The 12,823-nt window shown below is 40.1% G+C and overlaps 1 protein-coding gene across 2 annotated transcripts; it reads left to right on the plus strand.

Moving 5' to 3' along the window:
* The first annotated feature begins 5,410 nt into the window (after nucleotides 1-5,410).
* si:dkey-71d15.2 (SH3 domain-containing kinase-binding protein 1) lies at nucleotides 5,411-12,587 on the plus strand. 2 transcript variants are annotated; one of them, XM_056262273.1, is made up of 8 exons: nucleotides 5,411-5,754; nucleotides 5,880-5,911; nucleotides 6,239-6,298; nucleotides 6,527-6,621; nucleotides 10,055-10,159; nucleotides 10,780-10,994; nucleotides 11,080-11,143; nucleotides 12,352-12,587. In XM_056262273.1, exons 3-8 carry the CDS (start codon nucleotides 6,268-6,270, stop codon nucleotides 12,388-12,390), a joined length of 549 nt encoding a protein of 182 aa, XP_056118248.1. In that variant the 5' UTR covers nucleotides 5,411-5,754; nucleotides 5,880-5,911; nucleotides 6,239-6,267; the 3' UTR covers nucleotides 12,391-12,587. The 2 variants fall into 2 exon arrangements, with proteins under 2 accessions (XP_056118248.1, XP_056118247.1); XM_056262272.1 differs by having other exon boundaries at nucleotides 5,412-5,754; nucleotides 6,223-6,298.
* Nucleotides 12,588-12,823: the final 236 nt, after the last annotated feature.

Genomic DNA, 12,823 nt, shown 5'->3' on the forward strand with positions numbered 1-12,823 from the left:
ACTCCCGTGGAGGTGTTGCTACTTCGTTGGTACCCGCTTAGCATTTTTTTTTGGTGGACTTTTTATCGTCCGTCAGCTGATCTGATATTCGCTACTGTAATGAAGATGAACGTAACTTATTAAGCAGGGGACATTCCCGACTTTAAACAGATAACCATTTAAATATTTAGGAAGTTTGCATTGTGACTTCAGATATGAAAACACTGACTCGTTAGGTAATGTTTCCTCATTAAAATCAGATGATTTCCTATTAATTCAATAGAACGTGGCGGCGCGGTGGCTTCACTTTTTATGACGTCATGAACAATCCACACATTTATATTATTGATCCGTGGTTGTACCCCTAAAATAATTTGTAAAAATTTCCTGAAAATGCAGATAGACCCCAAGTGGTGCTCAAGCACCTGCCCTTTTGGCATCTGACTATATAAGTGCCCTTTTGGAAGCCCTGCCCCCCTTTGATATCCCTTGTCACAGCCACCAGTGAAAGGGTTAGTTCTCCCAAAAATGACAATTCTGTCATTAATTTCTCACCCTCATGTCGTTCCAAACCCGTCCTTTGTTCATCTTCGGAACACAAATAAAGATATTTTTGATGAATTCCGAGACGTTTCCCAGGTCGGAAATGCCACCAAAATAAAAATGGCCAAATGTTATATACATTTTGTAACAGTTCAATGAACAGTTACATTTTTTAGACATAATGTTGTCAATTGTGACTCATTTTGCTCTATTTCATTAACAAAAATAGCAAAGCATAAAGTGGCGTTTCAGTATAACTGGTTACATGTAATATGGATTGCGTAATCAATCAGATTCTAAAAATTAAGTACTTGTAATTTTAAAATGTAATATAATCTAATTACAAAGTATTTAATTTTAGGAATCTGATTACATAGATTGTACATAATCAGTTACTACCCTGCTGCACTATATTACATACACTCACCGGCCACTTTATTAGGTACACCTGTCCAACTGCTCGTTAACACTTAATTTCTAAGCAACCAATCACATGGCGGCAACTCAGTGCATTTAGGCATGTAGACATGGTCAAGACAATCTCCTGCAGTTCAAACCGAGCATCAGTATGGGGAAGAAAGTTGATTTGAGTGACTTTGAACGTGGCATGATTGTTGGTGCCAGAAGGGCTGGTCTGAGTATTTCAGAAACTGCTAATCTACTGGGATTTTCACGCACAACCATCTCTAGGGTTTACAGAGAATGGTCCGAAAAAGAAAAAACATCCAGTGAGCGGCAGTTCTGTGGGCGGAAATGCCTTGTTGATGCCAGAGGTCAGAGGAGAATGGCCAGACTGGTTCGAGCTGATAGAAGGGCAACAGTGACTGAAATAACCACTCGTTACAACCGAGGTATGCAGCAAAGCATTTGTGAAGCCACAACACGCACAACCTTGAGGCGGATGGGCTACAACAGCAGAAGACTCCACCGGGTACCACTCATCTCCACTACAAATAGGAAAAAGAGGCTACAATTTGCAAGAGCTCACCAAAATTGAACAGTTGAAGACTGGAAAAATGTTGCCTGGTCTGATGAGTCTCGATTTCTGTTGAGACATTCAGATGTTAGAGTCAGAATTTGGCGTAAACAGAATGAGAACATGGAACCATCATGCCTTGTTACCACTGTGCAGGCTGGTGGTGGTGGTGTAATGGTGTGGGGGATGTTTTCCTGGCACACTTTAGGCCCCTTAGTGCCAATTGGGCATCGTTTAAATGCCACGGCCTACCTGAGCATTGTTTCTGACCATGTCCATCCCTTTATGGCCACCATGTACCCATCCTCTGATGGCTACTTCCACCATGTCACAAAGCTCTAATCATTTCAAATTGGTTTCTTGAACATGACAATGAGTTCACTGTACTAAAATGGCCTCCACAGTCACCAGATCTCAACCCAATAGAGCATCTTTGGGATGTGGTGGAACGGGAGATTCGCATCATGGATGTGCAGCCGACAAATCTGCGGCAACTGTGTGATGCCATCATGTCAATATGGACCAAACTCCCTGAGGAATGCTTCCAGCACCTTGTTGAATCTATGCCACGAAGAATTGAGGCAGTTCTGAAGGCAAAAGGGGGTCCAACCCGTTACTAGCATGGGGTACCTAATAAAGTGTGAGTGTATATTTTTATATATATATGCTTATATATACCATTGTGCACATGTTTTGAACAAGCTTCCCTTTTTCTGGTGTTTGGTAAAACTAATACAACTGATAGGGGTGATACTTAACCATTGGTCACGTGGGCATAAAGAGATGTCTTATGGTGTTGTTTATATTTTGTTTAATTTTGAGAATTACATTTATGTGTTTATTTCATTTATCTGGTCATATGTTAAAGTATTTTAAAAATATTTTTTTTGATGCAAGTAAACTGAACCTTGGGAAGAAAAGATGGGGGCATACTGCTCAAAGTGTTTGTGTAGATTATGCCGCCATAAGCAAATGGTTTTTGTTAGTTTTTTTGGTCGTATAAGCCTACTCAAAGTTTGCACTGAGTTAAGAGTTTTGTTTTTGTAAATTTGTATTTTTTATTTTGGTTAGTTTAATAATTTTAATTAATTAATTAATATTATTTGACCTTTACTTCTCCACTTGCATTTAATAAACAACCTTGGATGATATTTGTGAGTCTTGAGCCTTTCTACCAACTTCCATAATAGGGTCTTTAAGACAAATATTAGGCTATTTAATATTGCTGAATCATCCTAAATACCAACAATCAGTTTTTTTATAGATAGATAGATATATTATATAGAGAGAATACCATTGGTATTTCAAGCTTTTTTAAAACAACATTTTCCCATTTTTTCCCATGCTGTAAACCAACTATTTTTTTGTTATTGAAATGTGACTATTTTGTATTATAGGTCTACTACTGCTTTGGACAAGCACACTGTGATAATCTAAATAACTTAAGCTGTGAAACTAAATTATTATATTGAATCATAATTATTTTATTGCTATTTATTCATTATTATATGTGAAGAAGGTGCGATTTGTTCTGGCTTCAAGCTGGGTGAGATTTCAAGCCTTTCACCTTACTGTTTTTTGGGCATTATTCTGCAGCAACAATTTTTTAAATTTTTGGTAGCATTTAATTTGCATTACTCTAATGCACAAGTTTTGGAAGATAGAAATCCCCCTCGTTTTTTTACTCTCCTCCAGAAGGCAATTTTCTGGGACATCTCATGCCCCCTAGGTAGCAACCTCTTTGGGGCACATTTTTTCTGAGTTTCTTCTCCTCCTCCGCTGTATTTCCGTACTTCTGAATCAGTCTTTCGACATATATCGCACCTTGTGCCAAGCCGTCTTCTTTCTCCTCTTTTACTCGTGGGACTGCGCAGGGGCGTGGTAGCGGGGGGAAAAGGGGTACCGAGTACCCATGGCCCGAGGCAGGGGGGGGGGCCCTTAGAAGTCGCCGAGCTCAAGTCAAAACTCCGCTCATACCCATACCCCCCCTCCCCCCCCCGTTGGAGAACTCCAGCAAGATGGTTTGTACCCAGGGCCCAAAATTTGGTACTACACCCCTGGCACTGCGCCACTACGTGGAGGAAACGGTGCCAAACTCCTGACTATAGAGTTGGGGATGAAGCCATCAGGAGCGATAGGCCAGTTAATTTTCGGGCGGGTTGGCAGTTTTATATCCGGGAGTTTGGTCGGTGGACGCGGAGGATGCGTTTCTTTCACCGTTTTCGCCGGCGTCGGGCCCCCTGTCTTCTTTCTGCCGCAGGACCCCCGATGCGATCGCTGCCCGTTCGTCTGAGCCCTAGTCTGTGCGCATTGAACCATCTTAACCGCCTTTTTGGAGCACCTGCTCACATCGGACTTCTTGTTTATGTCCGGTAATTTCAGTGGCCGTGAAGTGTTTTTTTCTCTCGCCATAATCGTCACGAGAAATAAGCCCTTGAGGAGCAGCAAGTTAATATTCCCGAGCTGTTGTTCGTAAACGCTAACAAAATCGTCTGCGAGCGAAATGCTAGCTAGCCAAGTCCGTTAAAATCTGAGAATGTGAGCAATGTCATGACGTCATTACACAATCCAAAATGTTACATGCGTAGCCTACAATCTTTAAAAGTAAACAAAGCGTTTAAAACAGGACGCTGCTCTGGTGCAGAGCACAATGGTGGCCATTAAAATGATTTGATACCGGTAACGACCTTTTTGCTATTAGGCAATGTTGTTTTCAAGCACCAATTTTTATATTACAAAAGACTATAGCCTATTTCTTTCATCTGTCATCATTGCTTATGTCAAATTGAAATTGAACTGGGCCATTTCATGTTTAGGGACTTCAGGGCCTAAAAGTCTTCCAACCTTTCTGTATATTGTCAAAAATATGAGACGAGTTGTGGCCCAAATGACGCACTGTTGCCTACTTGTGCACTTTGTAGCCTACTACTTAACCGTGTCCGTGTGTGAATTTTATAAGGTTATTTTGTCATTTAACATTGGAGTCTGATAGATTGTGTAAACATGCACTACTTGCACTATTTGTACTACAAAACGTCATAGAATAGTGGGACACACGTGTTTAATGTGTAAAGCAGAGATAGGCTTGATGTTCAGCCTCAGCCAGAGAAAGCAGTATCAGAGATAAAAGAACCAAGAAACATCAAGACAACATCAAGAGGCATTGCTTAGCCTACTAAGGGTACGTCTCAGTCAGCTTCCTAGTTCAGTAGTCAGGGCACTTATCAGAGTGTCAGCTTTTTTAAGGGCTGTCTCTCACAAAATCAGTGCCCTGAAATTTTTGCTCCCTAAAAAGTCCCACAATGCACCGTGAAAACCAAGGAGCATCAATGCTCACTATGGCTGCATCCGGAATTGCATACTTTCCTACTATATAGTAAAAAAATATATATAATATATATATATATATATAAAACTTTCATTTTCCTTGAATCCCTCCTGGCTTATCCACACATATATGTAAAAAGCAAAGTATTTATTACTGTACTTTAAATAACATAAAAAATAATATCAGAAAGATATCAGTTCTGCTGTTGCTCATAAATAACAGTTGAGATGTTGTACAATGAGGATGTTGTTACGCTGCCGGAAATAGAGTCAGCAGTGTCACAAAGTGTAGTGAACCAGGATCCTTATTGTTCTGCAGTGCCCAAATTCTTGTACACGATCGATACAATTCTGATTCACAACCTAGAAAGCTATGGAACTGATTAAGACACACCCTAAATCTGTCAACCTCCAGTTTGACCAACATTTCTTTAATTATCTTGGCTGATTAATAAACAAATAGGCTAAATAAAAAGGATAATCCCAGAATCCCCCATTATCATTCGAAAGAGACAATGGACTGTACGGATTTTAATATTCTTTATTATGCATGCAGCATTGCCAGTGAGTGATAATATCAGAGACAAACATAAGTTAAAACTAATTTCTTTTTGATCTAAATGGTTCACTTTATTATTATTCTACAGCATGGAGAAAGAATCTGTAGGACAAATGCAAGAGACAAGTGTTTGGGACATGTGTATGACTCCAGTCCTAAGTCTGATTGGTGTCTTGGGGGCTCCATAAAAGGAGAGTGTATTAGGAGTCAAACAGGCTCCTGGGAAGAGAAGAAACGCCACAGTGTCAATACAGAAGAGCTGAAGAACACCATCATCGTGAAAGACGGAAGATGAGTGTGGAGAAATGAGAGTTTTGGAGGTATTGCTGTAGATGTAGTTTGGAAAGTTGCTGTTTCAATACAGAGACAGGTGAGTTTTGCTGGGCCAAACCTCTAACCTCACAGTGTTTGTTGGACTTTGGAACTACAATAAGTTTTAGATGGATTGGTTACTTTAATATAATGTGAATGTCTTATTTTATTTCTCTTTCCCAGATCGTCTTTATTTCTTGGGCCGGATCAGGCTGGTGAGTGAGATATTCTGTCCTCGGCTAAACTTAGTCTCGACAATAGTCACTGTCATGATGGTGTACAATTACAACACAGTGAGCAGTTGGTGTGAGAACTTGAAGGAACTATATATAGATTCATGTGGTGACCACAGTGCTGACAAGAAGGTTAATATTCAAAAACAAACTTGAATCGCAATTGCAAAGGCTATTACGCAAAGGGCCTATGCTGATATTTACTGAAGCCCCAATGGGTGCTAAAATGAGTCTTAAATGAAATATTACTTTATATTGTACATCTAAATTATTATTCGTTTGTGCTTTTGGAGTTTGTTTTCGTCTCAGATCCATGAGCCCTTTCTATTCATGTTGCCATGGGCAACTACAACGCCGCACTTACAGCTGGTAAGACATCTATTTCTTTGTTCCTTCCTTTATCTTCATTCATCTACCAAATACACAAGAGTCCTGGTGTATTTAAGATGCATTTTAAACTTTAAATAAGATTGTTTCATGTATTTCACCAAATTGTGCTTGGTATATTTTTTTCCATTAATTTGATTTCTCTTAAAATCAGATTGTATACTGTATGTTATGTTTATCCTTTTTTCCCACATTTTTTCCTCTTCACAGATATCGAAGATTTCAAGTCCATTGTGTCGACTCTAGAGAACCAGCGTATTCTGTCTGAACACAACAGACTGGGGAACACACTTTCAGTTAATCATGTCAGTAAGTTAATGATCAGATATTAAATTATTGCATGAACAAGCCATGGCAATTTAGTTATTATAAATTTTAGATTATAGGGAAAAAAATCAGTATTAAGTCAACATTACATAAAGGCGTGTATTTACCAATGACAACCAAACCTCTTGAGGTCCACATAAGATCATTTCACTCACTGTTACTCCTGGGAATGTGTAGACAGAATGTTTGTCACGTTTTGACAGACAGAGTCTGTGTCAGGATGTCCTTGAGTTATATTTAACTTGTACAGTGTACAACTCAGTACATTGCAATGACTAATAGTGTACAACAGTGGTTCCCAAGCTTTTTAGAGTGGCGTACCCCCTGAGGCTTTTAACATTCTTCTGCGGACCCCCTCTCTTCCACTTAGACTACAGTCACACCTTTTCCTTTGTGGCATATATTTGCCCCCTTAAATAGATTTTAACCTTTATAAAATAAATACAGTTTTAAATAAAAATGTTCTAAAAGAAATATGTGATACCGAGCCCCTAATGGGACACGGTGAAGGAATGGATGGTGGGAGATGGATGAAAAAATATTTGTTAATGGTTTTGTATTCTCTCGCAAATGTTTTCGTTACCCGAGAAACTTTGCATATCGCAAAGGTTTTCCAAGTTTCTCGGGGCAACGCAAAGGTTTTGGAAGCGAACGCAAAGTTTCTGCGAGTGAACCCAAAGTTTCTCAGGGGAACGCAAAAGTTTTGCGAGCGAACGCAAAGTTTCTCGGGGGAACGCAAAGGTTTTGCTAGCGAGCGCAAAGTTTCTTGGGGGAACGCAAAGGTTTTGCTGGCAAACGCAAAGTTTCTCAGGGGAACGCAAAAGTTTTGCGAGTGAAGGCAAAGTTTCTCGGGGGAGCGGAAAGGTTTTGCTAGCGAGCGCAAAGTTTCTTGGGGGAACGCAAAGGTTTTGCTAGGGAACACAAAGTTTCTTGGGGGAACGCAAAGGTTTTGCTAGGGAACACAAAGTTTCTTGAGGGAACATAAAGGTTTTGTGAACGAGCGCAATGTTACTCAGGAGAACGCAAAGGTTTTGCTAGGGAACACAAAGTTTCTTTGGGGAACGCAAAGGTTTTGTGAGCGAACGCAAAGTTTCTTGAGGGAACGCAAAGGTTTTGCAAGGGAACACAAAGTTTCTTGAGGGAACGTAAAGGTTTTGCAAGAGAACACAAAGTTTCTTGAGGGAACGTAAAGGTTTTGCTAGGGAACACAAAGTTTCTTTGGGGAACGCAAAGGTTTTGTGAGCGAACGCAAAGTTTCTTGAGGGAACGCAAAGGTTTTGCAAGAGAACACAAAGTTTCTTGAGGGAACGTAAAGGTTTTGCAAGGGAACAGAAAGTTTCTGGAGGGAACGTAAAGGTTTTGCAAGAGAACACAAAGATTCTTGAGGGAACGTAAAGGTTTTGCAAGGGAACACAAAGATTCTTGAGGGAACGTAAAGGTTTTGCAAGGGAACACAAAGTTTCTTGAGGGAACGTAAAGGTTTTGCAAGAGAACACAAAGTTTCTTGAGGGAACGTAAAGGTTTTGCTAGGGAACACAAAGTTTCTTTGGGGAACGCAAAGGTTTTGTGAGCGAACGCAAAGTTTCTTGAGGGAACGCAAAGGTTTTGCGAGTGAACGCAATGTTTCTTTGGGGAACGCAAAGGTTTTGTGAGCGAACGCAAAGTTACTCGTGGGAACGTAAAGGTTTTGCAAGGGAACACAAAGTTTCTTGAGGGAACGTAAAGGTTTTGCAAGGGAACACAAAGTTTCTTGAGGGAACGTAAAGGTTTTGCAAGGGAACACAAAGTTTCTTGAGGGAACGTAAAGGTTTTGCTAGGGAACACAAAGTTTCTTGGGGGAACGCAAAGGTTTTGCGAGCGAACCCAAAGTTTCTTGAGGGAACGCAAAGGTTTTGCTAGGGAACACAAAGTTTCTTGAGGGAACATAAAGGTTTTGTGAACGAGCGCAATGTTACTCCGGGGAACGCAAAGGTTTTGCAAGGGAACACAAAGTTTCTTGAGGGAACGCAAAGGTTTTGCTAGGGAACACAAAGTTTCTTGAGGGAACATAAAGGTTTTGTGAACGAGCGCAATGTTACTCAGGGGAACGCAAAGGTTTTGCTAGGGAACGCAAAGTTTCTTTGGGGAACGCAGAGGTTTTGTGAGCGAACGCAAAGTTTCTTTGGGGAACGCAGAGGTTTTGTGAGCGAACGCAAAGTTTCTTGAGGGAACGCAAAGGTTTTGCAAGGGAACACAAAGTTTCTTGAGGGAACGTAAAGGTTTTGCGAGTGAACGCAAAGTTACTCGTGGGAACGTAAAGGTTTTGCAAGGGAACACAACGTTTCTTGAGGGAACGTAAAGGTTTTGCTAGGGAACACAAAGTTTCTTGAGGGAACATAAAGGTTTTGTGAACGAGCGCAATGTTACTCAGGGGAACGCAAAGGTTTTGCTAGGGAACGCAAAGTTTCTTTGGGGAACGCAGAGGGTTTTGTGAGCGAACGCAAAGTTTCTTGAGGGAACGCAAAGGTTTTGCGAGTGAACGCAAAGTTACTCGTGGGAACGTAAAGGTTTTGCAAGGGAACACAAAGTTTCTTGAGGGAACGTAAAGGTTTTGCAAGGGAACACAAAGTTTCTTGAGGGAACGTAAAGGTTTTGCAAGGGAACACAAAGTTTCTTGAGGGAACGTAAAGGTTTTGCTAGGGAACACAAAGTTTCTTTGGGGAACGCAAAGGTTTTGTGAGCGAACGCAAAGTTTCTTGAGGGAACGCAAAGGTTTTGCGAGTGAACGCAATGTTTCTTTGGGGAACGCAAAGGTTTTGTGAGCGAACGCAAAGTTACTCGTGGGAACGTAAAGGTTTTGCAAGGGAACACAAAGTTTCTTGAGGGAACGTAAAGGTTTTGCAAGGGAACACAAAGTTTCTTGAGGGAACGTAAAGGTTTTGCAAGGGAACACAAAGTTACTTGGGGGAACGCAAAGGTTATGTAAGCAAACGCAAAGTTACTCAGGGGAACGTAAAGGTTTTGCAAGGGAACACAAAGTTTCTTGAGGGAACGTAAAGGTTTTGCAAGGGAACACAAAGTTTCTTGAGGGAACGCAAAGGTTTTGCGAGCGAACGCAAAGTTCCTTCGGGGAACGCAAAGGTTTTTCCTCCTCCTTCCTTCTTCTTACTATTAAACCTTGCTACACTCAGAATTTATTCACATATCACCAGGGGTACGCTCCAGTTTGGGAAACACTGGTGTACCAATAATTGTGAATGAACACTGATAATTCCATTATTAATTTAATTACAGTATTCTGCAAATTGTGTTGTTGTGTTTGTAGGATGAAACCATAAGATAAGATACATTTTAGAACATAAAACTGAAGTTTAGAGAGTAAAATCTCATCCTTTATTAAGTGTGTTGTACTTATTAGTGTTCCCTTTGCAGGCTGTCGAGGAACAAGCAGGACAGGAAATGAATGAAGTGAATCAGGAACCAGACTTGCTGGCCCTCAAGTTTCTTTATAACACAGATGAACCCAAAGACACCAAAGTAAGTTTGTTACAAAAAATCTGTCTGAATGCTGTTTTTTTGTGTGTATATTTTCTCTACCCAGGGGTTCCCAAAGTTTTCTGTCAGCCAAACCCCTTAGAAGTAAAATATTTACTTGAAGTACCCCCTGGGGCCTGTGATTTAAGTTAATATTTCAATAATTTTGCACAGTGCCGCTCTTCACTCTGAAACATGTAGTTCAATCAAAATCGCAGCCTTTGATTTGATAATAGTGATGTGATAAGATATATCGCTATTTTACATTTTGATGTATTTATACATTTTGATTAATTGTATAGCCTCATTTGTTTATTTTAATGTTACATTCAATTGAATTGATATGGAAGGGCTTCCCAAATGGGGGTTCGCAAAGTTATTAATTAATTTAATTAATAACTTTGCGAACCCCCATTTGGGAAGCCCTTCCATATCCTTTTCTAAAAATTTAGGAAATGTGTATATTAAAAAATCTTAAGCTTTCAAAACTGGATTTTTTAGTGCTCAGTGCTCACCTTTTAGGGGCCTTATTGGGTTTTTGGGGCTTCTGGCAGTGTGAGGCCCCTAGAGCACAAACTGCTCACAACTGAAATGATTAGGATTGTCCCTTCAATTTATTTTAGGAACCTGTCAGCAACTGTACCTCTGCACCTGCACTGGCAGTTTCCTCTTCTTCATCTTCTGACACAACAAGCACAATCTCGCTCCCTGCCTATCTCTCTGCGCTATTAGCAGCTAAACCCCGACCGGCCCTTCAGGGCCCCGCCACCTTGGAGCAGATGAGAGCAGAGCTCCGAGATCTTCGGGATGAACTGGATACGCTGAGGACTCAGCAGAAGTTAGTGCAATATGAATGCATGTAAACTAAATAAAAATGTTTCCTATCCTTATATTTCTGTAAATGTAATAGCATTGTGTTTCAGAAAAGAAATCAAACTGCTCATGAACGAACTGGATGAAGAAAAGAAGATGCGTTTGTCACTGCAAGTAAGCATGAAGATGAGTCAAGAGTCAGATGTTAACTCTTTATTTACAATTTCCCTCATTACCAAAAAGTAAGACTTATTTAATTGTTATGCTTTTTTACATTTTCAACAATCTTTAGTGTGTAATGTTGCCGTTTGAGCATGAAAAGGTCTGCAAAGTTATTAAGCACAGTCACTCTAAAACGAGATATACTCTATGTCTGCGCACTGTTTCTGAACTCCCTGAAATGCCTCAACTGCAGTTTTCTAGGCTGATATGGCTAGGAACTATACTCTCATTCCTGCGTAATAATCAAGAAACTTTACTGCCGTACCATGAATGCAGCAGGCGCAGGCACTTAGTCCCGGTCACGTTGGAAATTGCCGAGCTGGGGACTATTTTCAGGCGCTGCGTCATATCATTACGCCTGCTACACTCATGGAATGGCAGTGAAGTTTCTTGATTACGTACGCAGGAATGAGAGTATAGTTCCTAGCCATATCAGCCTAGAAAAGCGCAACTTTACATTTTCTGTCGGTCTTAGTGCACGATGCAACTACAGAAGAGTCAAGTTTTAAATAGGAAAAATATCGAAACTCTTTGGTCATTTTTCTTTGAGAAATGCTAATGGTCTTGTCCACTTCAATGATGTATCCTAAGCTATGCTAAAAGTGGTACCGCCAGAACCGGAGATCGGCTGAATGGATTCAAAAACGGTAAAACTCAACAGTTTACCTCTGGGGGAGTTATAAAATAAGCCTATTTCCAAAAAAAGTGGAGTATCCCTTTAAGTAATTCCCACCCAAGGCATATGCAAAATAAAATGACGAGGCGTGGTTGAGTTGCGTGAGTTAGTGTGTTGAAACTCACGGTTATGTTAAAGGGTGTGACATTTCTAAAACATGCTCGAAGTGGTTGACCAATCACAATACACTGGTCCAGCCGACCAATCAGAGCACACTGCGCTTTTTAGAAGGAGGGGCTTCATAGAGACCAGAACTAAACAGAGCGTTTCTGACAGACTAGGAAGAGAGGAGCAGCAATAATGTAAAAATATGTGAAAAATTAGTTTTTTTTTTAACATTCAAACATGAAAACCTATTCTAGTAGATCCCAAAGGAAAGTCAAGACTTTGGAAAAGGACATAATAGGTCCTCTAACATGAAGATTTGTGATAATTTGACAGTATATATCACTGACCCTCTTACTTGTGCTCTGTTTCATTTCAGATTGAAGTAGAACACCTTAAGAAACACATGTCCAAGTGAGCCAACGCTGAGGTATCCATCACCTGATCAAACCACAGATACATCACCTTGAGTCTAAAGAGTGGAACTGAAAAACTTTCAGAGACTAAGGAGGGACTCTTGAGAATTTGTATCAAGATTCATTGTGAAAACATATTGTGTTAGTGCCTTACACTGCCGCTACATGGGAAAAATATAAAAGAATGTTTTGGGTTTTAAACTTTGGAAGATGACTGGAAAGAGACATAAGTCTATACAAATTCAATCAAATACATGTAATGCTGGGATGTCAGATTCTGTCAGATGCAGGAGGATTCTAAAGCTTTAAGAATATACTGTTCAAAAGTTTGGAGTCAGTAAGATTTTTTAGAAGTTTTTAAGAGAAGTATCTTCTGCTCACTAAAGCTGCATTTATTTTATCAAAAAATACAGTAAAAACATATCATGAAATATT

The sequence above is a fragment of the Rhinichthys klamathensis genome, unplaced genomic scaffold (genome assembly GCF_029890125.1).
Source record: "Rhinichthys klamathensis goyatoka isolate OS25496 unplaced genomic scaffold, OSU_Roscu_1.1 h1tg000191l_1, whole genome shotgun sequence".
Taxonomy (NCBI): Eukaryota; Metazoa; Chordata; class Actinopteri; order Cypriniformes; family Leuciscidae; genus Rhinichthys; species Rhinichthys klamathensis.

Coding starts and splice junctions, on each gene's coding strand:
- si:dkey-71d15.2 (XM_056262273.1), top strand. CDS start 6,268: ATGGGCAACTACAACGCCGCACTTACAGCTG. Junction 6,622..10,054: donor ACACACTTTCAGTTAATCAT/GTCAGTAAGTTA, acceptor TTCCCTTTGCAG/GCTGTCGAGGAACAAGCAGG. Junction 11,144..12,351: donor AGATGCGTTTGTCACTGCAA/GTAAGCATGAAG, acceptor GTTTCATTTCAG/ATTGAAGTAGAACACCTTAA.